The sequence below is a fragment of the Apostichopus japonicus genome, chromosome 2, assembly GCF_037975245.1.
Source record: "Apostichopus japonicus isolate 1M-3 chromosome 2, ASM3797524v1, whole genome shotgun sequence".
NCBI classification, from domain to species: Eukaryota; Metazoa; Echinodermata; class Holothuroidea; order Aspidochirotida; family Stichopodidae; genus Apostichopus; species Apostichopus japonicus.
In genome coordinates this window covers 19,193,761-19,220,654 of record NC_092562.1, presented here as the reverse complement: position 1 = coordinate 19,220,654, position 26,894 = coordinate 19,193,761, and the positions used below count along the sequence as shown (strand labels likewise).

General features: G+C 36.2%; 2 protein-coding genes across 9 annotated transcripts in view; one reads left to right on the top strand and one right to left on the bottom strand.

Annotated features, from left to right (window-relative positions):
* The window catches only part of LOC139981229 (ubiquitin carboxyl-terminal hydrolase 24-like), a 48,707-nt gene extending 34,364 nt beyond the window's left edge, over positions 1 to 14,343 (bottom strand). Inside the window, exons 1-11 of the mRNA XM_071993454.1 lie at positions 13,901 to 14,343; positions 10,024 to 10,210; positions 8,921 to 9,132; positions 5,081 to 5,242; positions 4,294 to 4,365; positions 3,145 to 3,285; positions 2,662 to 2,820; positions 1,960 to 2,068; positions 1,559 to 1,662; positions 725 to 832; positions 95 to 190 (exon numbers count right to left, since the gene is read on the bottom strand). Coding sequence (XP_071849555.1) covers positions 95 to 190; positions 725 to 832; positions 1,559 to 1,662; positions 1,960 to 2,068; positions 2,662 to 2,820; positions 3,145 to 3,285; positions 4,294 to 4,365; positions 5,081 to 5,242; positions 8,921 to 9,132; positions 10,024 to 10,210; positions 13,901 to 14,194 — 1,644 coding nt within the window. The 5' untranslated portion in view covers positions 14,195 to 14,343. The remainder of the gene's footprint in view (positions 1 to 94; positions 191 to 724; positions 833 to 1,558; positions 1,663 to 1,959; positions 2,069 to 2,661; positions 2,821 to 3,144; positions 3,286 to 4,293; positions 4,366 to 5,080; positions 5,243 to 8,920; positions 9,133 to 10,023; positions 10,211 to 13,900) is intronic.
* A 137-nt stretch (positions 14,344 to 14,480) lies between these two features.
* LOC139981183 (KICSTOR complex protein SZT2-like) overlaps positions 14,481 to 26,894 on the top strand; it is a 69,394-nt gene continuing 56,980 nt past the window's right edge. For 6 of the 8 annotated variants that reach the window (XM_071993441.1, XM_071993426.1, XM_071993435.1 and 3 more), the window contains exons 1-16: positions 14,482 to 14,682; positions 14,954 to 15,079; positions 17,077 to 17,259; positions 18,153 to 18,230; positions 18,677 to 18,769; positions 19,441 to 19,540; positions 20,204 to 20,368; positions 21,335 to 21,555; positions 22,527 to 22,611; positions 23,129 to 23,180; positions 23,635 to 23,789; positions 24,100 to 24,196; positions 24,845 to 24,982; positions 25,524 to 25,679; positions 26,342 to 26,407; positions 26,782 to 26,832. In XM_071993441.1, the coding sequence (XP_071849542.1) occupies positions 14,641 to 14,682; positions 14,954 to 15,079; positions 17,077 to 17,259; positions 18,153 to 18,230; positions 18,677 to 18,769; positions 19,441 to 19,540; positions 20,204 to 20,368; positions 21,335 to 21,555; positions 22,527 to 22,611; positions 23,129 to 23,180; positions 23,635 to 23,789; positions 24,100 to 24,196; positions 24,845 to 24,982; positions 25,524 to 25,679; positions 26,342 to 26,407; positions 26,782 to 26,832 (1,808 nt within the window). In that variant the 5' untranslated portion in view covers positions 14,482 to 14,640. Of the gene's footprint in view, positions 14,683 to 14,953; positions 15,080 to 17,076; positions 17,260 to 18,152; positions 18,231 to 18,676; positions 18,770 to 19,440; positions 19,541 to 20,203; positions 20,369 to 21,334; positions 21,556 to 22,526; positions 22,612 to 23,128; positions 23,181 to 23,634; positions 23,790 to 24,099; positions 24,197 to 24,844; positions 24,983 to 25,523; positions 25,680 to 26,341; positions 26,408 to 26,781; positions 26,833 to 26,894 lie in introns of all 8 variants that reach the window. The other 2 variants (XM_071993408.1, XM_071993387.1) reach the window with 1 other exon arrangement.

The window sequence follows — 26,894 nt, the reverse complement described above, 5'->3', positions numbered from 1 at the left end:
AACACAAATAGTTCATATCATATTCATCTGGAGAAAAAGACAGCAAGAGCAATATTCATAAAAAAAAAAAGGAAAAAAAAAGGAGTTTTTTTACCTTATTTGTAGTTTTTAAGTCCTTCGTATCTTTGCCAATCTTTCCGATCAATGTCAGTAATTTTTCCTGGACTCTGTCGTTCTCTCCCTTCCATGCCTGTCATTCAAAAAATTGATTAATGATGAACATTTCTCTTTATTTCTCTACACTTTTTGAGGAAGAACACTTCTTACTGGAACTTAATAGAAACTCTTAACAGAAACTCTCTAACAGAAACTTTTTTCAAACTTCACTTTTATGTGTTAAGCATAGTTTCTCTTTACAAAACAGAAATCAAAATTAAAAATCTGAAGAGTTGAAAATGAAAAAATTTTGTTTAAATTTATTACTTCTGGAAGAAGATGCTGTCCAAATGGTCGCTGAGCTAATAAGAAAACATCACACTAGATGAAACCAAACCAAAGATAACAGAGAATTATAAGTTCATGCAATTGTAAATGTACATATGATTGATTTGATTTGATTCGATATGATTGATATGATTGATTTTATTTGATTCCCTTTTAACAGTCTCTCACAAATACCCCATTCTAAAGAGCTTTCCATTCTATTCCTTCCATTTGCCCGACTCTTTAACCGAAGAAAAGTTGTGGATAGATGGTAAAATTTACAAGATTAAATTTGATTCACCTTCTGAATCAGCAGGATGAGGTGTTCCAGCTGTTCATCGTTGAACTTGATGGCAGCAGCTGCCATGATGTCGTGAATGTTATCCACGACTGTCAGAGGCTGGTCGTTCTGAGAGAGAGGAGAGAATTGCAGAATTCAACCGATCAGAGCGCTCCCCGATCAATTATTTGCAAAATAATATCTAACCTCTCATGAATTTTATGGAACGACACAATGGTACTCCACTTTGGGATCATTTCAGTTGTTCTGAATCGAAATCGAAAGGTCAAATATATTTTAAATGCTAGCAGGATCATATAAAGAGACAAAGCTGAGTAACCAAGAAGTAAAAGTATCAGTACAGTGGGACAGAAGGCAGTGAAGATCCAGTTAGGATCGAAATATAGAGACAGACCCTTTTGGCATACAAGCAGTTTTTTAAGCTTATTTTTGTTGCTTTTTTGTCAACCTCTCTCATTTTGAATCTTCACAATAATTGAAGGTTGGAAACTGTGTAATGCTGCCTGATAGAAAGACCCAATTCACCTGCACATCTCTATAACCTACTAAATACTAACTAGACTATGCTGTATCAAAATTTCTCTACCTCAATCCACCATAGCAATGGCCTGGAATCCAACCACAAACCTTCCACACTGTTGTCCTAACACCACAAATCTAAAGGTTTTATGACTTTTTCCAAGCCCAGTGCAGCAGACAGGCTGACACAAATGTACACTATGACACTTTAATAGCAATTTGGGTAAATCACCATTTTTATAATATCAACCACCTGTTTTTAATGCGACCACAAAGGAACATTTAATGGTAAATAGATTAACTTTCTTTACTCACTTGCATCTTCCATATCTTGGTCAGTTCCTCAGCTGAGAGTTTTGATCCGATAAACTCTACGATGACTTTCAATTTATCGCAGTATTGAGTCTGATCGATGTTACCTAAAAACAGACACAAAAAAAACAAATAAAATTTAAACATGGAAAAGGTCATCTTTGTATTGACTCTTCGGTTTCAGATTTCTTAATCTCCAAATGATACGTAGATCAGATCAATGGGAGAGTGTTGGTTCACTGAATGTTGGTAATGGGTAAATTAAATAGGGTTCACATGCTCTGGTAAGGGCGGCAGTGAAAAAGAAGAGTTAAAAGTAATTGAAGAATTATTATTTTTTTTTTGGGGGGGGGGGAGAGGTGAGGGAGTGGGGACTTGTGACTTAACTATTTTCATTTTCATACCTTCCAAAGCGATGGAGAGAACCTTCTTTTCAACAAGCCAGTCCAGCAGAACCTTTTCTTCAATCGCATTTTTGGAATTGCTGGGTGAATCTTCGATAAGTTTAGCAATCTAGCAAAACGTTAGATTGAAAAAAAAAAACAATATAAAAAGAATAACAAGGAAGCAAATGGATACATAAAGTGCTTGAACACAGAACAGAATTAGGAGATATTTTGCTACATGCTGTGTATGTGTTAAAACCTACTTCCAATTCTAACCTAATAACTGCAACAGTTAAGTGCCTAACGTAAAGATAAAAGATAGTTGGGTGTCTTTCATAATACACAGGTTCATATTCAAGGACACGACAGGGCATTGGCTTAATCTAGTTTTATGATCCAGGCTCCAAAAATGTCATTATTTTCCTAGAACAAGAATGTTTCCCAATGACCTCCACCCTCCCCCCTTCTCTTAAAACATTCCTTGTCATACCACTACAGGACAGTATCCTAATAAAAGATCGTTTCTGACAAGTCAGGAATCCGTGAATATATCATACCACTTTTTACTAAGTCTATATGAGCCTTCCTCCTCCACCCCATTAACAGCATTAACAATTTTTCGTAAATGTATACTAAATAATGTACGCCATTTGCATTGACAATTGTTTTAAGTAGGTATTCATGTCCCTTCATACAATCGAAAACACCTATAGGACTGACCTCCTTCAAACTGTTCATCCTTGCATTGAAGTGCGGTGACTTGAGCATTCGTAGAGCCAGCTGCAGCCGCAGGTTGTCGATCTCCTTGACGTCCTCTATCCAGAAGTTAAGAATGAGCTTCTTGAGGGTTGACAGAAGGATAGAGGTGTTGCCTGCTTTCTGTTAAAATAATAATAAAATGATTAATAAATTAGTAATAAAGAGATTGAATGAATAGATCATACAAAAAAATAAATATTAGTTTTGCATCTCAAGTTATCATTTAACATGAACCAGTTGTTTCAATATCAGTCTCAAATTTCTGGACACTTTGCTAGAGACTTCCAACGAAACGTCCTGTAACATACTGACATGTCTGCCTAACAAGCTATACTACGTAAAAACTCCTCATGTATAGACAAACAAACAGACAAGCACACAAACAAACAAACACAGGTTCGATTCTTCTGCTTTGGTCAAACAAGTCAATATCTCTCTGCCTACCTTCTGCTTTAAATCATTGTCCTTGAGGTCAGCGATGAACTTTAACACGACCTTTTCCAGATCCGACAAGTAATCAACAATGCGAATGGCATTGAGGTAGTCTGCTGCGGCCCCTAAAGGCTTCAGTAGTACTGTCATTGTCTGTAATGGACAGAAGAGGGAATTGTGAGACCAGTTAAGAAAGAGATAGAAAATTATAAACCTGATGATCAAACACTCATTAGGAGGACATGCCATGTGATATACACATGAATCACCTTATTTACCTCGTCTACCCTTTGCTACGTTTATCCATGACTCGGTCTCCGACAACAAGATGATATGAAGGCTGCAAAGTGGTTTGAATTTAGGGCACCCAATTTCCTTAAGCGAGACACAAACCCATCTATAATCTAATAACATTGGTGTCCCTGGTTGTGCTTGGTACTGAACACTGATGATCTTGGTAACACCAATGTGCTTGGTAACACCAATGTGCTTGGTAACACCAATGTGCTTGGTAACATCAATGTTTGTGGTAACATCAATGTTTGTGGTAACACCAATGTTCTTGGTAACACCAATGTTCTTGGTATCACCAATGTGCTTGGTAACACCAATGTTCTTGGTAACACCAATGTTCTTGGTAACACCAATGTTCTTGGTATCACCAATGTTCTAAACTCATCATAATGACTACCCTCCAGTGGCAGATGATGTGGACTGGGGAAGGGGTCTATGGGGACTAGGCATCCCCTCCCCTTTTAGAAATTTGTACATGCTTATAAGAGGTGCTTAGTTGCAAAATGGCCTCATATTTTGTAACTTTTGATGCAACATTGGATGTTTTTTCACCTCTTTTCCCCATATATAATATACAATTCCTATTTTCATCCAAAGTTTTTGTGGTGAGCTTCCAATTCTTTTTACAGACTCCAAAAAAGGGTTGTGACGCCCACATTAAATATCAATTTCCCAAATTATTTCCCTTGTTTTTTTCTCTCTCTCTTTCCAATAGCAGATGCTACAGTGTAAGTACACACTAACCATTCACCTCAAAGGATTCAGAGAATTATATCATGTAGCCAAACATAACAAACGTAAGATAATTACAGGCCGTTAAATTATCTCATTAAATCATTGCTTCTGTTTATTGGTTTCGCATCTTACCGATGGATCAAGGTCTTCAGGATTTTCCATCATTATCTGCTTGATCATGTCGATTCCACCTAGTTCCGCAAACTGAAAATAGAACCAAATGAAAAGTAGCTTACTTTTTTGCCTCATTTTCAAATGCTTCATTCTGAATCACAGCTCTTTAAATGCTGCAGTTTCTAATTCATTACTAGACTTGACTGAGTATTTTGCAATATTGATGTGATAGTGATAGCAAAGGGAAGAAATTTTATGGTGTTACTTTCACAAAAGTACAAAGTGATTATGACAAGTGATAGTGTTTGAGGCATAGTCTCATCATGTAGTTTATAGCTAAGACTGTGAACATCAAAGTCGCATTAGAGAAGTTACCCCAAAAACTTACTGGTTTTGGCATTTACATTTTCCACACCCACCTAATCTACCAAACTTGACTACATGTTTAATGTCACTAGCAAATGTGCCCACCAATAATCTTCCAAGAATGAGGAAGTGGAAGCTGTCATCAAAGTTTGAATGCTAGGTGGATTGGAAGGTATGTGCTGAATGGAGATAGGTAAGAGATAAAGTGAGTAAATTCTGGGATTGCGTTTTACAAGGATTGCATCATCTGGGACGCAGCGGGTCGCATACAGAGGGTCATGTAACACAACTATTTGTAACCCAGGGTTACATCACCTTGGATAATATAACATGTGGTCTTTTAACACACAGTGATGTAATCCAATATTACGTAAGCTAAATTGACGTAATATCTAGGGTAATGCAACTTTGGGTGAATCAATTTCGAGGTTCTATTTACTTGATTGACGAGGTTCACCAGCCATCCGCATTGTTCCTTGTAGGTCACTGGTGGTGGGGGTACAGCAAAGCACTTGTTGACACCAAAGACGCCTTCCCAACGGATCCTCTCCCACTGTTTGTTGCGATTCTTGTAATGATACTCTGTGTCTGGATTGAAGACCTACAGTGGAGACATAAAAAATTTTTAAGATGAAATGAACAGACTTAGGTAGTAATATTTCAAGGCAGTTGTGTAACATTATGTAACATGCCATGCAGACAAGGGTGCCGAGAGCCCTTTAAAAGAATGTCAAAGGAAGCTTTTCTAAAGTCTTCATGAGAGTATGGTACTTTAATGTTGATCTCTGAGCCCCCTAATTATCCCTGTGCTGAGGGGCTGTTTTCCCTCCCCACCCCCCACCCTTGTTGATACCCCCTCTTGTCAGACTTGGATTCAGATACACACTTGCAAATGTACTGCAGTCTTATTCTGCAATGTGATTTTGTTGTAAGTCACAAAAAAATCTGTTACTTCTCAAGATTTATAAACTGTATCAAAACTAATGTTTGGCGTCTGACATGTTCATGGATGAAACTGATGTGCCACCAATCAATATCTATTGACTGATTTAGGTAAGTATATGGACCTTTATGATAGGGCCATGTAGAGGTGGATCAAGGATTTTAAAAAGTTGGGGTTGGGCCCTGGGGTCACTGAAATTAACTTCCATACAGGGGGGTCTGGGGATTGTCCCTCAGAAAAATATGAAAAATTTAACATCTAATGGTCCATTCTGAGGCTTATTTAGACTATCAATTAGGTCTTTAAACACAATGTTTTGCTAATAAATACTCTTGAATTGTAAGAAAAACCATAGACTGATCATTTTGCATGGCATGGTCCCCCCCCCAACCAAACTTCCACATACCTGTAATCAATAACACTGTATATAAAGTACTATCAAACCATGACTTTATAAAATTGTTTCATGGAAAAAGGATTTTCTGATTTAATTCAGAAATGTAGTCAATAAGCAAACATAATGCAGCAACAGTTTTCATGAATTACATTTCTGACACCAGAAAAAAACAATAAATTAATTTCATTTGGGTGTCAGTGCATGTTAAACCTGCAGCTTTTTGTATGCTTTGAAGCTGCATTTCCTGGTACACAGTACAGTAGTTGAGGGTTGCATAAATTTGAAAATGATGTATACGTCTTTAAGATAAACATGGTAATGATGACAAATCTTCAAATTAGGTCTAAACACCAGTTATGCTAATAAATACTCTTGAATTGCAAGAAAAACCATAGATTGAACATTTTTCATGACCTGCTCTCTCTTCCCCCCCCCCTCCCCCTCCTCCAACAAACTTGCACATGCCAGTGATCAATACCACTGTACATGAAGTAGACTGTTGCTTTAATTTGTAAATGATGTATGTATGTCGTTAAGAGTGAACACCGTGACCATGACAAACCTACGCTTTTATTCTCATACTGACTAGGTTGTCTGACAATCATAAAGCTACATACAGTCATTATAAAAGTTGAGAATTTTCTAGAAAATATGCTGGTTGTTTCTAAACACAATATTTCAATTCGTTCCCTCACAAGATACAGAGCGATCTTAAAGTTACAGACATCTCTCAAACAGGTTGCATTGTATCAGAGAGGATCTGCAAATTAATTTGAATTAATTTAATTAATTTTAGTACTGTATGCAGTGTTTGGCACTTCTTGAGGTTGAATAATTGTAATTTAGGAAAAGCAATCAATAATTTAAGACACAAATTAGCAGTAACGAAGAGGAATAGGGTCATGACCTGGATATAAAAGGGTTGACAAGGTCTTGAAGGGAAACAGTTAAATTAATTTAGTTATTACAATAACATTAGTGGACTATATATACAGGTAGAAAAGTATGTTTGTTGAGTGGACACATGGTAAGAAAACAAGGAGTGAAGTGGATATTTCAAGCCTAAAATAGCTACAAAAGGTGGCAGCCGAATGGCTTGTTCTGTAGCTTGCTTGCGTCTAACATTTACCAGAAATTTAATAAAATACTTAAACCTCATTTTGAAATTGTGTTTATGTTAAGTCAAACGACAATTTTCAAAACTGGAAAACTGTGGATTGCTTCTAACTAAAAATCCACCACATTCTATAAGTCACAGGCTTTGCCCCAAACAACCTCCCAGTGATGCCTCAAAGAACCAATTAAAAGTGGATCGACCTTTTATCAAACAAAACACAAACAGTCAGCCAGGTTTTATTTTTGTTTGCACATTCTCAAATTTTTTGTGTGAATGAGCATTGTTGTCTAATCATTCGTGTGTGACCTTGAGCTGAAATATGCCAAAGGAATCCCAAAAATTTGTGGAAACTGTATTCATTTGAATTTGAAGAAATATAGCAGCATTATAAGAATATGTCACAGGAATTTCCCTTTTACTGTGTACGTGTAAATCAATAGCCTGTCAGGCAAACACATTAAAACCGAACATCTGATGATAACCGGATTGCATATATACATTACCTTGATGAAATTGATTAAGTTACTTTTAAAACATACAATGAGACTCTTGTCACTTTCATTCTTCGTTGACTTTCTCTACGACGCCTTCAGCAAGGTCAGCCACACAATATGATGTTCTAAGGTATATCAAAAGTTAAGTATAGTCGTAAAATGAAGATACTCTTTTTTTTTAGAAACAAACCCCGAGTAGACAAACTCATGACTAGGCCTATGCAAAACAGAAAAAAAAAACACATAATTTATTGAAAGAACCTCTTTCTTTCTTTTCAAATAAACTTCTTCTCAATAGAACCAATATTTCTTCCAATCCTAGAGATGCTTGTTTGAAAACAAATAAAATCCAAACACTCAACAACAACATTTCCATTACAGAGATTTTCATGCTCAAACTAGCCAAGGATGCTGTTTCATACTTCCTGTGATTTGTTAATAGCCCCATGTTTGTCTGCAAACATTTTTGCATCTACAGTGCTCAACGAACACAAAGTATGTTATTCAACTGTAACTACTGGTAACGTTACTATCCATGTGTACAGATAGCGCATCTTGGGCTATAGGCTGTATCATTCGCACGCACTCAAATATCATAACATATAGTAGGCCTTGTTGTCACAAATTTTATGGGAAGCTAACATCTCTGATAATGAAAAGGATTTTCATCTCACAGTATGTTTGTTTTCTCTGCACTGAGTTGCTATTTAACCTTAAGTGTGTATAACCAAATGTGTTTAATCCAGCAAATTACACATGTATTCCATCACATTCTATTGGGTGCTTAGTTGATGCCTGAGTTGCCACAAAAATATATTTGACTTTCAGAATCATGTAGTTGATATATACGCACACTTTTCACAGCATTGTGGTGCATATTGAAACCATATGGAAGAAAGCAAAACTATGGGACAGTTGGGACAAAGTAGGTATTCTGATGAAAAAGTGCAGTAAGAGAAAAGGAATGATGGACTGAGGTTTTAACTGTAGAGTTTGAAATACATCAATGCAAATACAGTATAGGGCTTGGACCATCTGTGCGAATACGCTACGTGAAATATTTGCACAGTTTACTCACAAATGTGTTTAAAGTCTGAATTTGAATTTATCAGAAATGTTGTGAGGAGACAGGTAAGCAAGGTGTGAAGTAAATCAGCATTATTCCAGAAACATTACTTGCCAGATGACATTTGGAGAATTTTTAGTGCACCAATTTTTTGGGGGAGAGGGGGGGAGGGCGGGAGGAAGGAAGGAATATTTTATAGATTGCCAAAGTTAAAATAAATCATCCCTATAAATATTCCTAGCATTTTGACACAAATACTCACCAATGCTAACAGTTCCAGCAGTTCAATCGGAATGGGTTTGTACTTGAGACGTGCTGCTACCAGGTCGACTACCATCTGCAGCATGTTGTAGATACCCTCGTGTATCTCCAATCCCCAACGGTGGACAGCGTTTGATGTCATGAGTTTGCGGATAGCCTCCGGCAAGCAACGTTGAACAAAGCTTACGCAGTTTTCGTCTGACTCCAAGGTTTCTGTTCCATTTAATGGTAGGAAATAATACACAGATTTAATCATGCTTTTTTTTTTTTAATTAATTTAGAAGAATCCACAGAGGCCTGACGATTTTCAGAAAAAAAGTCAAAACCAGATGAGCTTTCCAATTTGGCTGTTTCTAAATCTTTTCAATCTGTTGTTTAACCAAGGCAAATTCTTAATTGTAGTTAGGTCGTCCGAATTTCTGTAAGGACAACCAAACTCGGCTCTTTGGAGGTTGTGTGACGGACGCAAAGTTATCTCAGGGACAAACCAAAACAATCCTTAAAATTTGCCCTGCTTTTACTTTATGCCCAGGAACAGTAACATATTAATAGTTCAAATGTAAGAAACGTCTTGTGAAAAAGGTTTGGAATTTTCCCTTCATTTCTGCAATCTATATAAGTTGACTAGTTTACGCTATTGAACTTATGGTGTTGAGAGTTTAGTGTAGACTCATATCACACATACACAAAAAAAATAAAAATAAATGAAGACTGGACAAATGGATTAGTCCTCCTCCATCTTACTGTATAATATAATTATGTCTTGAAAGTTGTACACCACCAGTCTGCAAAGATTAAGTCCAAAGACTCAGGAGATTCCATGACTCCACATGCTTTGGAATTGATTAAAAAATCATGAAAGTTAATTTGGACTATGGACGTCAACCAGTTCCGAGATCTGTAGATAAATTTATGTCATCTGGAAAAATCCTGCAACTCAAAATATGTATTTACCAAGACCCAAGTTTGGGTAACACCCTAAAGTTTGCGGGTCGTCGTTGCAGATCATGACAGTGTACTATTTATATTGAACTCATACCTAACTATGTAAAGGGACCCATTGATCATAGATGTTCTGCACATTATCCAATGTTTTATGTTTACCGTTCTGGGCCATCTTAATGGCAGCAATGAGACACTTTCCGAGAGACTCCTCCTTCTTGTATGGTATAGACCACTGGTCTGTGAACACTCTTGACTGTAATTCGTACAGGTTGGTGACGGGAAATTTGTTGGCATCTTCTACCGATTCCTCTCGAACTTCTGTAATGGCAGCACTAGGGTCTTCACTCTGCAAAACAGATACATCATAGCTGCTTGAAAATGTACAGTATGCCATCTTACTGTACTGTACCTTGAACATTATATTTTTAAATTGCATCTTAGATTCCAGTGTTAAAGTCTGAAAGTACTACATTATCCGAGTACCAAGTACCTCCGAGTACTGTACTTGAGGTTCTGAGTACCTAGTACCATAGTCCAAGTACTGCTCCTTAGGATTCGAGTACTGAGTACTCGAAGTGTGACTTTAGTGTCCGAGTACAGCATTTAAGGATCCGAGTACCAGGTACAAGTACTTTTCAATTATTTTAGATTTATTAAAAAACTTTATGCTCCCTGATGGTCATTGTAAACCAATGATAGAATTGTTACAGTTGAACGTGATGACAATGCATGAAGCATTATATTTTGTTCTTGAGTGAAAAGTCTGTATTATAACAGATTCAAACAAGATTAAAAATGAACTGCAACCAATAGAAGTAGAAATATTTGATGTAATGACCTTAATTAATATATTATTACTTAGTCTCATGCATATTTGTTAATATACACCATCCCTACTAGTGGAAGATGAAACTACAGTATCCTTGGACATTTACACTTAACCAAAAGGCCAACCCATTAAAACTTCTTCCTTTTCTAAAATGATCAACATTTTTATGATTCACAAAAAATTCCCTACTACAAAATGTAATGATGTCCTTGGCAGATTAGTTCTTGTTCAAATATGCAAAGAATTTGGCTTCAAAGAGACTCATTTCAGGCCCTTTGTTATGTACAGTATTAAAGAGAAACACAGCCACTGTGTGCAGCCTGTGTGGAGCTTGACACACAAAGCAGCATTACTCTTTTGCCTAAATAGAGAAGACAAATATGGCGTTTTTCTTACAAGGCTTTCGATTGGTTGGTATCAGATCCAGTTTATAGAATTGACGAATGACCATCAATTCTATATCAATGGAAAGTATTATAAATATGCCCTTTGTAATGGCAAGTTATCAATACTGGTGGTGGCATACTCCTATTAGAGTCTATATCAATCCACTCGATTGTTCTCCTTCAGGAAAAGTGCCAAAAAGCAGCAGGAGAACATCTTTTGTGACCTGTTATCAATCATAATCTAGTTTTATGTGGCTTACATGTTGAAGAGCATGAATGGAAGTGGTGACAAAATTGGGTCAATTGAGGCAATTTTAGACCCCTTTAGGCCTCCCAGGAGCAGCGTAGGAAATTTGTTTACCACTGAGTGAAGAGGTTTGTTTACAAGTGACGAAAACTTCCGGCTCGGATAGCAAAAAATCTACACGGTCATGATACGGAAAATTGATGGTGCCATGAAAGGCCAATTTGTCAGCTATCCGGTGATGGGTAGCATTTAGCTAGTGAAAACTTCTATCTAGACTAAGAGACCACATTACTTTTGTGATTTAGTGTGTAAGTCAATGGGGCTTTTAATGGGCGTATGCTACCTTGTGTGTGGGGATTGTAAAGTTAAAAAGGAGGGCTTTAAAAAAATGTTTTGGTTCCTGTGCATTTTAAAAACTGTGTTTGGACTCAAAATTTCTGAATATCTTTGACACCACAACAGGGCTAAGAATTACGTAGAGTATTCTGGTGTTGGGGGTATGTGGGTGCATGATGAGCTGTTACAAATGTTCAGTGTAAATTTCTTTAAAATATTAAAAACAAATTGTTTTTGTCACAGTAATTATTTGCAACTTTCTCTTAAATACACAACATGAGGATGCAAAGACAATGAATACAAGGTAAACTTAAATTTTTATTTCCCCAAAACATGAGCATTTGGGAGTAGAAGAAAAGTTTGTCATGTACAGAAGACAATAAGTTTGTGTATGCAGCATACTTCATTATAAAGTATGGTTTCAAAGTTTGAAACAGGCTTTTAAATTAAAAACTGGTCTGTTTTAACGTCATCCAAAACGTTGTAGCCTTTACCTACACAGCCAAGGTAACCCTATACAAGGTAACATTGTTATAGTGTAGTTATGTACTTCAAACTAAATACAAGTATTCATTAGAACGTGAAAGTTTTAGACATCGATATAGGCCATTCCAATGTAGACTAAATGAACAAAAGGGCTAAACTAATTAGAACCATTTACAAGGCGTAACTTTAGGCTTAGGAAATGCATACAATACAATAAATCTTACACCACTTTATTCCTTAGCATGAAAATCAAAGCATTTCAATAAGATGGTTCTTAATTATCTACCCTAAATAACAATGCTTTGACTCTGGCACTTACATGTTCAAACTTCAAATATTATTAATTCAGCATGTACAGTATATCAAAGTAGCTACAGTATCCTTCAACTCCAGAAAATTTTATAGAGGAATATATGTTAATAACCCAATACATTATAAATTCTATGATGGGAATGTGTTTACATGCACTAGTTCTAGCTTCAAGTACAATATGGTGTAAGAACTAAGGTGAGCACATATTTTAATCAAATCAGTAAATTTTAACATCAAAGTGCTAAGGTAAACATAACCAGGGCCTTAAGTGTCTGTGATAATCATTCTACTTGTGTAACTAAGGACCTAGGGCTAGTCTGGCTGTCATTTAAAAACTCCATGTAGCCTACCTATACTAGGGACAAACTAAAACGAATGACAGCAAATGACCGAATGACAATTGACTTTGTACAGGGTTAATTATCATTTGCGAATGACAGCGAATGACAACGAATGACAACGAATGACAATGAAGGACAATGTTGAGAAGAGATAGAATGATTAACGGAGTGGAGTAAATGCGGTTATTGGTTTTCTGCGCAAAAATGATTTGAGGAAAATCGCATGTTAAGTGGTTGCAGGGTTTTGGTGTAATTTACAGATCTAGAAACCACAGGGAAAGTTTTTGTGCGAGAATGCGCTTGAGTGCTGTGCTTTTTACCTCTGTAGATTTATATAGAAAGATAACTGAAGCTGTTTCAAGATTATAGTATTGTTAGTTAACTTAGTTTCTAACAATTAATATCGGAAAAATGACGTTAAATTTACTTTTTAAAGTCAGACTTACAATTTCGCTTACTATAAGGTGCTTTTTTATCTTGTCCATACTTTACTAGATCAAGATACCCACGAAGTCTGAACTGTGATATCTGGTTGAAGCAAATGTCTGTGCTGTCATAACTGTCATTCGTTTTAGTCAACGCAATTTTTTAGTATGTACAACATATTGTCATTCGTTATGTGTAATGCAATTGTCATTCGTTTTAGTAACATCCCTATACTATAGTTAGAACTGGTCTTAAACCACTGTTGTTGTAGCTGAAATGTAGCTGTTCCTTAGAACATCCCTAGCACACACCACAAACGTGAGCAAAATTTCAATAATTGTCAACTTGTTGCCTACATTTTAAACATAGGCCTACCTAGGCCTAAGCTAGAACTTACGAAGGAGCCAATGGTATCAAGACTCTCAGTCCCACATGATCTTGGTCTTGGTTACATAAACTGTAACTTGTAACTGTTTGCCTAAGGCTAATTCTGTTTCCTATCCGCTATGCTTCAGTGAGAATTAGTGAACTTTAATTAATCATAATAATAATACAGTGGATTTATATAGGCTAACACCTTATCTGAAACAAGTGTTAGGCCTATGTTAGCCGAACTTAGGCCTATAGCCTAGGTCATGCCATTGCTTAACCATGGATATGGTGACACACCCACCTCAACTGGTTCCATAACTTCGTCGTAGGACGGTGGAAGATCATGCGGTTGCTTAACTGGTGAATTTGGTAAATCCATGTATTCATTGCCACCTTTACCCAAGCCTCTTGTATTCATCTCTTTCATTTCCGACAAAGTAGGAACATCGTAGCTTAGGTCTTGCTTTTCATGTGTTAGGATAGCCACTGCCTCGGACAGATCATTCCTTGCTTCGTTTAGCGCCCGCTTGTTTTCTGTAATATCGCAAAAACCCATGTGCAGCAGCGACTCTAAAGCTTCTTGATCCAGCTCCATATTTGAGACTTCTTCGCTTACCCTAGAAAAAGAATAGGACCAACTGCCACATTGCTAATTTCCTCAAAATCAGATTTGACGGGTGTCTGACTTTCGCACCGTCGCATATTTGTGTACGCCAACCTTTAGGCCTAAGTGGTTGTTACCTTTCTGGCTATACTTCTGTGTACCATAGAGCGCTACGGTACTGGTAGCCCCGTAACTGTGTTATTATGAGGATAGTGTTAGCATCGTTCTGTACACAAATGCACAATGTGCCATCGATATATCGCGACCACGGATATTGACTTTGATAGAGCAACACTGAACTTACGCAAACCCAGGCCAGCCTAGGCCAATGTCACTTTTGATTTGACGTTTCTAGCTGAGTTGGGGCTAACTTAGCATGCTAGAAGTTTCACTGGTTGTTCTTAATTAAAAGTATCATTAACATTTTTGATAAAGCAATGACACAGAATGGAGCTGGAGTACGTCAACATCAGAGAAATGTAGGTTATTTAGCATATAGGCATGTACAGTACGACTAGTAGTAGCATACTGTAGGCCGGTTCTAGTACACCTAGGCTAAAGTTAGTAACTTAGGCTAGCCTGTACTTAGTTTTAGTTTCAATGTTACCGAATAGGCCTACTGTTGTTATTGAGCCCAGTTGCGACCAAACTGAATTTCGTATTGATACATTGTTACACTTTCGTTAGTTACTTGTAAATGTTTAACAATGTGGTCAGTTTAAAGCAGTTAATTGCCTTAATCTTATGCAGATGGCTGAAGCAGCAGATGTTTACCTGTTAATGAAGGAGGAATACAGAATATCTCGCAATACCAGGGCAGCTTGGTTCTTCGATCATCTCAATCAAACAGTTACTCCAAAAAGTGATGAGGAATTGGTAAGTTCTAACTCACTTTCCCCTCCCCATCCTTTCCATTAAAATTTTTTTTAATTATTTTGATTTTGCTAAGTACTTATCGATTGTTGATGAATAAGCTGCAGGGCCCTCTTCCTTATTTATCCAACCACAGTCCTTAAGGCTTGAGCTGAAGTGCTCATCCATCCAGACTTAACAGTCAGAATGTGCCAAGTTTTAATGATACTTTTTCAGTGTAGTGTCTAGTAAACACAAATGAGCATGGAATGATAAGTTCCATAGCTTTGAGAACATCTTCCTACATCAAAGAGCATCAGAGAAAAGTATCTCTGTATAGGCATTGCCAAAGCATTGCAAATGCTAACAACAAGGTGCCCTTTATACATTGATAACCACTACATAAATACAAAAGTACGGTAAAACACCTGTGGTTTCCCGGAGACGCATGCGACAAACACAATTGTTAAAACTTGACATTGAGGTACATAATTTCTTGGCTTCTTGCCAAGAACTTCAATGCAGGGTTGTTGATCCTGATATTTTCTGAGATGATATTAACTTAAATCTACTGGCAATTTGCTTTCCATTTCTAAATGACATTCTGAAATTATGGTTCATGACCGGATCGTATATCTGTGTCAGTATGAACATTGTAGGACATGTGGTAAAGTTTGGCGTTTTACCACAACAGGTTTACCTATGTCAATTTCGTGGTCAATGAATCTTGTAGTTAAAATAACTAATGGTGCCAGAGGCATGATAAAATAATGAATCAAAAGCTGAACTAAAAAAGAAATGATATTTCATGAAAAAATCCCCAATATATTGTGGCTACATAAAGACACAATATACTAAATACCGGGAGATACAGACTTTTGTCGGCAGTATAGGGATTTCTAGAATGTATTTTGAAAAAGCTCTATTGATCTGTGTATAGTCTCTGGAATGAGCCAACTTATTTGTATCAACTAGAAAAATCATCTCAGTTCAGCAAAATTTAAAAAAAAAAAAAAAAAATTGCAATTTAAGCATGCGTTCTGACTCCCCCCCGCCCTTCCCTGTCCCTCCTTTTTGTGCCCAGAGAGCTTATTAAAATCATTTCTCTGCTACAATGTTTTCTTGGTGAACTGGCAAGATATCAAAAATCTGAAGCTAACTGTTACAAACTTGTTGCATATTTTAGTATACAAGTACACACACAGTCTTGCACAATGAATCTTGCACAATACACCCCCCCCCCCCCCTTTCTGTCAGTGAATACAATCAAACAAATGATATGTCAAGTGAGGCAGTTTTATTCATATTTTCATGAAAAGCAAAGGAATTCATTGTAATCATGTGCTTGTCAACTGTTTTGCCCCGGAACTTGATTCGTGTAACTTACAAAATGTTTCAGGGTTTCCTCAAATTCAAAGTAGCATTGGCTACATACTGTAGGCTACATCTTCAGTGGATGAACATTGTCATTTCACTTTGAAAGTTGCATAGCTTTAAACAAAACTTTACACATGTATGTATTAAATCTCATACAAGGTCTAAATATTTTGACAACATTATTGATGTGTAATGACTGTTTTTAGGGACAAAAATTAATGTATTCCTTTCACGTGTAGACCGTTAGTATCGTCTTGAAATTTAGCTGACGCATTTTCAGTCACGTGAAAATGTTGGACAGCTACAAGTCCAATATGTAAACTTGTTTAGCATGCACTCTTCAAAATTTTGCTTGTGCAAATCTGAGATATACAAGTTGAGTATGCCAATTGTGCACAATTTCTTTAATATTAGTTTGGACTCGTGCTTCTTGTGAAATATTTCTTCATTACTGAGTAATCAAAGTGAATGAGCTTACCGAGTTCCTATCGAATCCCAACTTCAAAGATTTTCTTGATTTATAAACTCAAAACAACATAAAGACTTGTCATGCAGTTCGGAGCCGTTCAATAATGCTATTTGCTTTAGCTGTTAACTATAAAAAATGTTGTTCTTACCTGTTTTTTCTTTTTTTTCTTTCAAAGCTTCAATCGAAGGAAGAGCTAGAAGTTTTGTCGGTTCTTCCTGTAGTGGAAGAGTCATCTCATGACAGTGATGAACCATCACCAACAAGCTATGAGATTCTTCCAAGCACCCATATTTCCTTCTTGGCAAGAAGATACCGTATGGTGTTCATTTTGGATTTCAGTCCCTCCATGGCATCCGTAGTAAGTAGATCAGAAACGGTCAAATTATAATATTTTAGAAATTCATCCAGCAAAATCGCTTGACTTTTAAAGAGTGAATAGATAATTCTCACAGCTTCCAGCATTCAAATTATGAAAGGAAACAAACAGTACAAGTTCAATTGTTTATTGCTTTTGTAGACACCAATAGTATGAAAGGCATGCACAAGTTTAAACCCTAAAATGTTTCTGTTGGTTTTCATCTTGTTATACATCATGAGAATATGTTACGTCGACCTGAGAGTTCTAATTCATTTGCATGCAGATTGGTTGAGTATTCAAATGACCTGCTTGCCATTGGGAATTTGTTATGTTCAAACCATTAGAGTCAAATAGACAATGTGTTGTATAGTAGTGTGTGTCGTCCGTACACCTTGTGTGTCTAAACATTTGCATCCTTTAGCTTAGTATTTAAAGTTAAATCGTAACGTAGCACGCATTTATGCAAGCATACAGTACCTATTGGCCATAAGTCATGGAAAATTCACTGCAGTGTCATATCCTCTTCACTCAGTAACATGCAAAAGTCATGTCTTCTACATATATATGCTTTTGGTGAAGTCCTAGTCATATCATGTAGTCTTTGATACTCAAAAAATCATGTTATATAGACTTGATTCGCAAGAAAGTCGTATCTGAAAGTCACCCAACACTTGGAGAAAGTTACAGCATCTCTGCTAAACCCTGGCATGAAAAGTCATGTTATGTAAGTTTACAGTGTATATGGGAAAGTCATGTCTTCTTTGCTAAGGAATTCATTTCATTTAAAAAAAGAAATTAATAATTATTCTAAATTGAAATCCATCTGTATAAGAAAATTTATAGGTATATCTCTGCATAAAATGTTTTAAGATCTATTCTTTGTTTATTTGCAGGATATTCAGCTTGGTAAAGTGAATATTATGAACAGCTTCACCTGCCTGTCTAACTGCCTCAGAGGTTTGATTCAGCCAGTGAGTTTTTAAGGAACCCCATTAACTTGAAGTTAAAACGTAATCTAAAACACTCGCATCAGTTGCTTTCAATCTTAGGTTTGACAACTACATGGGTGCATGTTGTTTCATATGCAGTATAATATCTATATATAAATACTCTGAGTTGTCTGAAGATCGCTCAATGTGTAAAACTCTGAGTAACAACTACTAGTGTTCCACTAGTCTCAACTAATTCTCATCTATACTTCGCTCTATCCACCGGTCATAGAGCACTCTGCTTCAAACTAGACACCAATCAATGAAATGTATATATATATATATATATATTTATATTTGCAAAGTTAGGACAGTATCAAGTTGACTTGTATTACATATTTTCAGTGCAGTAAGTCTATTCATCTTCTTATAGGATGTTCTAATCTTATGTAATACGTCTCTTTTTGTCCATCTTTTGCTTTCACCAGTTTCATGTCCCTGGAAGTTCATGTCTTCTGTCTCCTATGATCTACATCACTGTAGTAGCCTACACACCAGTATCTGCCCTGACCACGCAACAGGTAAAGTAGTAATTTCTGAAATAAGATTATAGCAACTAATGGGTGAAGAACAAATGGTACTTAATTTCAGTAAAAAAATTGCCATTTGTTTGCATAAATGTCACCATGACAATTGTGCATAAAGAGGAGGGTATCATAAAATCATGGATTCCATGCAAATTTACATTTATTCCCCAAAACGGTACCAATAAGATCATTCAATGTACAATACATTTCAATAATCATGTTCAGAAATCTGTAAACAGTAGGACCGATATGACAGCACCATCTCTCGAAATGCTGGAGAGTCCAATTAAGGTTATTAAACCAGTAATTAATGCCATTTGATTCAGTCTATAATGCTGTATTGTCCACATACTGTTTCATGTTGATATTAAACCACATATAAAAATGACAGTCAAAATATTCAAAATTTTGAAATTTTCTGTATTAATTTGAAAGAAGTTGACTTATTTCTTGACGTAGTTTTAAATCATCTGCAATGTTGTAGTATGTTAGTAGAATAGTGATGAAAAATGTGATCAAAATCAGCCTAATAAAAAAAGTGCTTGCATTTATGAAAGCAATCTCATGTATTTAGTATTACCTGTTGTCCTTCTGACCATAAAATCATTATATATGATATGCTTTGATATGCTTGAATTAATTTTCACATTTTTTTTGGCCGATAGGTTTTAGTTCAAGGTGCCCTGATTACTGCTGATGTCATTGATGAGGTCCTGGAGATACTTCAGCAAGAAATTGAAACTTTTGAGAACAAGCTGTTTAACTGTAAGTTTTGCTCTATGTACATGTTGGTACTAGGAGTATTACTGTCTTGGGTTGTATTTTATTGTATTTTATTTTATTGTATTGTATTGTATTTTTATTGTATTGGATCGTCTCATATTGTATTGTATGTTATTGTATTCTATTCTATTGTATTTCATTGTATTGTTTTTTATTGAATTCTATTGTATTATGATGTATTGTATTGTATTGTGTTGTAAAGTATTATGTTTTGTGTTATATTATATTGTGTTATATTATATTATGTTATATCATACTGTATTTTGTTATATAGTGTTACATTGTATTGTTTTACATTATTTTGTGTTATATCATATTACATTGTGTAATATTACATGGTGTTTGTTATTTCTTATTGTATTGTGTTATGTTACATTGTATTATAATATGCTGTATTTTATTGTCTTGTGTTTTATGATGTGCTGTGCCCTTCTTCACTGCATTGCATTGAATTGTATTGAAAATAATTGTAATGTCTTGCACTGGCAAGTGTAGTTGATTGCTGACAAAAATCGAAGGTTAAAACCTGGGCTATAGTAGAATTACATGAAACCATTTGTTTGAGAACTGATATTAGCATCCAGCAGTTATGAACAGGAAACATCCGACTGCTGAAATCTCACCATTTAAAAACTCTCCTCATAGGTGTCAACGAGACTGACCATGGTGGCAGTGGTAACTTCCTCAGGGCACAAGATGGTGGCCTGTCAGTTTCACAACCAGATATGGCCCTTCCAGAATCCTGCTTTATGAACATGTTGTGGTGTGGCATATTAGCTCTGCAGTTGTTGCCTCCAAACACCAGTGCAGGTGAAAAGCCATGAATTTCAAACCAATTGGCAAATATATCTTTTTCATTCGATACTTTCTGCTATTGTGTGTGCCGAAAAAATACTACAAACCATGCAAAAGAATGGGCTAAGTTGATGAGATGGTTCATACTTTTCACCCGTATACTTTTAGTTATCATAGTTACCTTATAACTTCAAGTTTCTCATAAATATGAAGTTAGTATGATTTGTGATAGATTACATATGTACCAGTAGTAGCAAAAGTTATTTAAATATTCTAATATCACGGAGATGACTTATGTCTTACCTATAATGATAAATAATGAAATGACACTTTCGTTTATGTCTAGAAAGACACACTGTTTTGAGTTACTTTTATTGGCACGAACTCAACCTGAAGTGAATATTTTCGTTTGCTAAATTTTCATGAAATATCGAAACTGACGGCTTGTTTTCATTTGCTTCAACCTTTAAGACTATTTTTTAGTTTTCATGAAAATAGAACTTTTGGAAGTATGATAGCACGCATGTATACAGTAAGCTTGTTCATGCCCTACATTCAGGTCTAAAAGCATATTGTTTTTTGGTTGAAGTACAAAGGTCATTTGAGGTCAGCAGAGATCAAAAGGTGAAATCTGTGCATACAATAGTTTAAGAAGGGAAAAATTGATGCATCTTCTACATTGTATGTGGTTGTTGTTTATTTAGTGTATACAGCCTATAGTCATTAAGTGCAATCCAATCTCTTTTTGAGGCTATTGGTGCTAAATTGTTAGAATCTCATAAAATCTGAGCTTGAGGACATCTCAAAATTAGCAAGAAAGTCTCACCGTGTGTAGAGGAGGTCGAAAGTCATTTGAAGACAACAGACCTTGCAAATGTGGAAAACTATTAAAGTTTGGTATCTCAAAAATAGAGACACCTATAAAATAAAGTAATTTCAAATTTTGGATAACTGTAAATTACTCTTTATAAATCTTGACAGGAATCGTAGTAATTACAGACGGTGTCATTGGTGTCCGGGAGGACCCAATACTCAACAATGCACTGGCAAAGTTACGTGACAGCACCATCGCTTGCTCTTTCATTCAAGTTGGACACGGCTTCCTGCCTCACAGTGCCTTCGGCTATATCCCTCATACGGAGATCATGCAGTTTATTGCCACAGCAACACAAGGATCCTTCCTGGATCAGTGTCCAGAGGTGGTAAGTTTTGGTTTACCTTGAAGGTATCGTATGTTTCGATGTTGAATAGTCATTATGTAGATGAACCTGCTGAGGTTCATTTGATTTTTTTTTTTATGTTTCATAGCTAAAAATAGAAGAATTTATATTTGTCTCCTATGTAGTAATTTATGGTAATAGGTAATGTTTATTGTTTTCTGGCTCTATTCTGTACCCATGGTAACAGTGAGACCCTCTTGAAATCAGTAGCAAGATTTACTTTTGGCCCCGCAAAATGAACCTTAAATATAGAAAAGTCTGAGGCCGAATGGAAAGAGAGCACATTACTATCATACCCTGTGCATTGCTCAATCTAGTTATTGTGAGTTATTGATTCTATTGTGACCCTTGTTGAAAATTAATTGCTTTAACTGATATCATTGTTTAAGATGTTTGATATCAAGCAACATTGTCAAGGCCACTTTTGGAACCTCTCGCCGAAGAAGTTGATTAGGTTACCTCTTAAGGTAAAGTAATGTTTGTACTATTCTAACTTATTGTGACTTATTTACTAAAGCCTTGGCATCATTTAGGTTTGTTTTTTTTGAGCAGTACTGGTTAAGAGGTAACACAGAAAGTTAGTGTATCTTACAATGTGACAATCTGGGCAACTAGTTTTATGTGGTTTCTATGGAGCTGTCGGTGGTTAATTCTCCTCAGTTTGCTAAGAGTTTGTAATTGGCTTTATAGATACTTATTACCATTGTTTTGTAGGTAATGATGACTTGGGTTTGGTTAATTAAGTTACTTGGTCAATTAATTGAATAATTACCTCGTATTTCAGGTGCTAATTTTAAGTTGCCAGTTACTTCCATTTTGTTTTTGACATGTGCCATTAATTAATAACATTTTCAAAACTTGCATTATAAAATTCAGAAGAGTAACACTTTTCTAAATAAATCTTGTCTTCTTTAATTATTATTACTATGATTATTTTTGCTTTGCTGTTGCAGTGTGATGATTCCTCCCACGATATGAATATTTATCACACTGCTTTACTGGTTTGGAGTTTCCAGAAAGACATCAATCCTCTCAAAGGTTAGAGTTTCTTTCATTCTTTTTAATAAAAAATCTGATTTTGAAAGGCAAGAAACCTATCCCAGCTAAAGTTGACCAGAATGGCAAATGCAGGGTGTAAATATTCAAATACTGGAAACTGAAACGATGGAATAAATCAAATCCCATGTATAAATAGATTCAACAGTTGGACTTTCAGTATTCTTTATACTTTTGAACTCTCTGCATCAAAAGAAATCGTGGAAGACAGGAATAATTTTGAAACAAGTTGATTAAATGTAATGTCTTTTGCTATCAGAGACGCTTATTAAAATATATACATTTCATTATGTAAACATGCTTCTAGAGAATTTACTACATTACTTTATGAAAATGTCCAAGAAAAGAAAATATATTAACATTTTTAAACAAGAGCCTATTCCGTCTATTCCCTTCAGCCCCATGCCACCTTCCCCCACCCCCCCCAAAAAAAATGGAATATTTGTATTTGCTTTCTTTGGTCAAAAATTGTAATAAATTATTTGACCAATTTTTTTAGGGTATCAGCAGTCAATGATTCCATCTCCCAAGGTGTCAGAGACATTCAGCAGGTAAGCACAACTTGATTTAGAATTTTAGTTTATTTGATCTGATATTGTTATAGATAGTAGCAGGTTACACCATACAACAGCACACAATTCTTGATAATAAAATAGGGCAATGCTGTACTATAGTAGCCCTCAACTGCTGGATATGACAATGATATACAGTACTATGATATGATAAAACTGTTGATTTAAGTATGAGGCAATGCTATGACAATCAGCTGTTGATTATAATGGGTCAATCATCATCGTCAATCATCAATCAGTATTTATAAAGCGCTGATATCGTGGAACACTTCAAAATCACCTTGAAAAGGAATTGTTTTCAGCTATTTCTTGAAACTGTTCAGTGAGCGTCACTGTCTGGGTTCATGTGGTATGGAGTACACTAAATTAAGATATTATGATTTTCCAATCATTCTGTAACTGAACCTCTTTGTTCTTCACACATAAATAAAAGTGGGAAGTCCATCGGTCTACGGATGCCCAGATTCCCAAACCTGCCGTTACAGAGAGTCAAACACAGAGAGGAAGCCCTCCAGACGGGTCTGTTTACTGTCATGGCCGTCAGACTCAGGGAAGGGTTCACCATCAAGCAGGTCACCATCCACAAAAGTAAGCCACAACTGTATGTACAGTAACAGTAGCCTAGGGCTTCCTGGAAAATGGAGAATTTATATCTCTGTTTGGTTAGTTAGAAGTGCCTTTCTCAACCGAGAAACGTAATATCGTCTCCAGTGTAATTAATGTTGTACTCGAGACTGGAGAAAGACATCAGTGTTTATGTCCAATATTTAACTGGCATACCTCTGTGCACTCAGCATCTGTTGAAAGACCTGTGTATCAAATAAACAACTATTTGCCAAATGTATTTGCACCATAAAACATATAACTGCTTTGAAACAATTTTACAATTTTCCATCAGGCAAGGGAGTTATAGAGGTCCGTCTTGCCCTGTCATGCGCTCAATCAGGTCAGATTGAATATGTCGCTAAATCACAGTGGCCACCTACCACTAGCAGGTAATTATAAGATTGTCTGGAATGAATGAAACGATACTTTGTATCTGATGTACACTAAACGCACCTGAATGTTACTCAGTTTATATGTTTTTAGGCGTTTTTCTTTTTTGTTGGTGGAAGTGACTGATGAGATATTTTTTATTCTGTTTTGAAATTGTCTATATTGAGTTATGCCAAGAATCCTATGCAGCTTGGCAGCCTGATCCTGCATGTTGCCAGTCAGAAGCTACAGCACAGTGCATAACATTTGACAAGGGAGCCAATTTCATTTGGTACAAGTCAGAAAGCAACAAAGGGATCCGCCAAAAATGCAGCTTTTTGTGTATTCGTATGTGAGATCTTTACATATTTACATCTAGGCTATGGTCGCTGATTGTATGTCCAGAGGTTCGAAACCGGTAAGGAAGGTCGTAATTCCACTGTAGGTGTTTGTCACCTGTATCGAACAATACTAGTTCTGTTTTGATGACATATTTGCCTTACTCTAGAGATCAAACATTAGTCTAACCAACTCGAAGTCATTTGTGATTCCTAAAGCCGGATCTCGAAGGAGATATATATATATATATAATGTATATACATGCATATATATGTATATATTGTGCTTAATATCATTTATATTTATATTTATTGCATATAATTCAACAGAAGAGTTACTCACGTTGAGGTGGTGATGGAGGGTACGTATGACTTCATTCATGACATCAATTGTCCGCTGAATAAGATGGACAGTAGAAGCCTCTTTAAGACGAGAGTCATCAAGAATTTCTGGCAGATAATAAGAAGGTGAGGAAGGAAGTTAAATGTATGAATCTGCTAGCATTATTTTACATTCTTTGTTGTTATAATCTTGATCAGAAAGAGTAAAAATTTTCTAGAAACCAAGTCACAGTGCCGGATTTATAGGGGGGGGGCAAAAGGAGCAATTGCCCCCCTGTCAGAGCAATTGTCCCCCTCTACACAAAAATATAATAATTAAACAATTAGTTTCTTTGATGAAAGTAAAAGGTACAAAACTGGAAATTTGTCTTGGCATGCATTTACATGTAAACATGTATAATTTACTTCAGGTATGTAACTCATTTAACTTTTCCTGAGGTCTTAATCCGGCACCGGTCACTGGTTCGAATCCCATTTTAGCCATAAATTATATTGGCTCTGTTCCCATATTTTATAATTTCGCAGTCAGTTTCCATCATTCATGTACTTATATATAATCGTTTTCATTTTCGTTAGATATTAAGGTCAAGTTTCCCAGATATTGGGTTTTCGAAATGTTTGACGGGCCCTGTACCGCCGTATAAATTCTTATTTTTCCCTATTTTAGTTTGCGGGATGCAGACAGGCTGTTAGTACACATGCATTCATTTGCTGCCAATCCCGCCTACTATGTGGTGCCAGAAGGAACCAGCAAAGGGATGCCTCTCTTTTACATGCCACCTAACTCTGACACTCCGGTACTAGCACAGCAGCACGTGAAAAAGTAAGCTATCTTCAAACTATCAGAGGTGTCTGGTGATCCTCTTAAAGTAACTATGGTCATATTCTTTTTGATTTATGTTAGTCTACTTTCCACCAGATTCATTCCGTAAAATTGGTTTGAATTTTTTGTATCAAAAGTTTGACAACCTCAACAATTTGATCCTGCCAGGATCTTTGCAGAATAAAACTGGGATGTCAAATTAATTGGAGCACAGAATAATAAAAACGGTAAGAATTTGACTGAACAATGGACAGCGAGATGCATGGTAACAAGTGATCAAAACACTGACTGCCTTGCTTTTTGTGTGTAAGTCAGTCTCTTACATTCATATTTATCGTCCATGATTATGAATTGTTAATTGTCAACTACTCTGTAACTGGACGACATACATTAATCTGGGAGTGACTCGAACCGGGGACCTTATGATTGAAATGCACCAGCGTTATGTTATGCTCATAAACTTTTAATGTGCTGTCCGGTAGAGCACAAGCCTTGCTATTCAAAGGTCCCTGGTACAAATCCTGTTGTCGTTGATTACGTTAGTTTGATTACAGTGTCACTCTCTGATGTATCGGTTTTTAGTCGCTGAGACCCAGAAAATAATAAGTAGAATATAAAGACAGCTCTTGAAAAACTATTTTTTTCTTTGATACTTTCTACAGGGACGAGTCTTTGGCTCAGTTTGCTCAATTTTGGAAGAGAATTGCTCTCATGGAACCACGAAAGTGGTAAGTGTGATTTCACCATTTGAAAGGGAAAGAAATATATACGTGTAACAATTTAACTGCAGCCCTGACAAGAGGAGTGGTCGAGGACTCCACAAATCCTGGTTTAGGGGTCAGTTAAGAGGGCCATGGAAGGATCGTGACATTAAAAAGTAAGGCTTGTGACATTAAAAAGGAAGGCTGGTGACATTTGTTGTCCACAAGGCCCAATCTGACTCGACACACCAGTGATGAAGAAGATGGATTCAGAACCAATGATGTGAAGATTGTCACGGTTAAGTAGTTTAGCAACTTGTGTCTCTTTTATAAGATTTTGTTTGTGATAAAATTCTCCCAACCATTTTGATTAAATGGACTGTTTTCTCCACCAACACTAGGCAAAGATGGCTTCACACCCACCAGATTGCAATGTTGCTGATGCCTGACCTGTAAGTATTGTTGATTTCATTGGTATATTGCTCCATTTCCTTGCACCTTTGGGAGTTGGGGA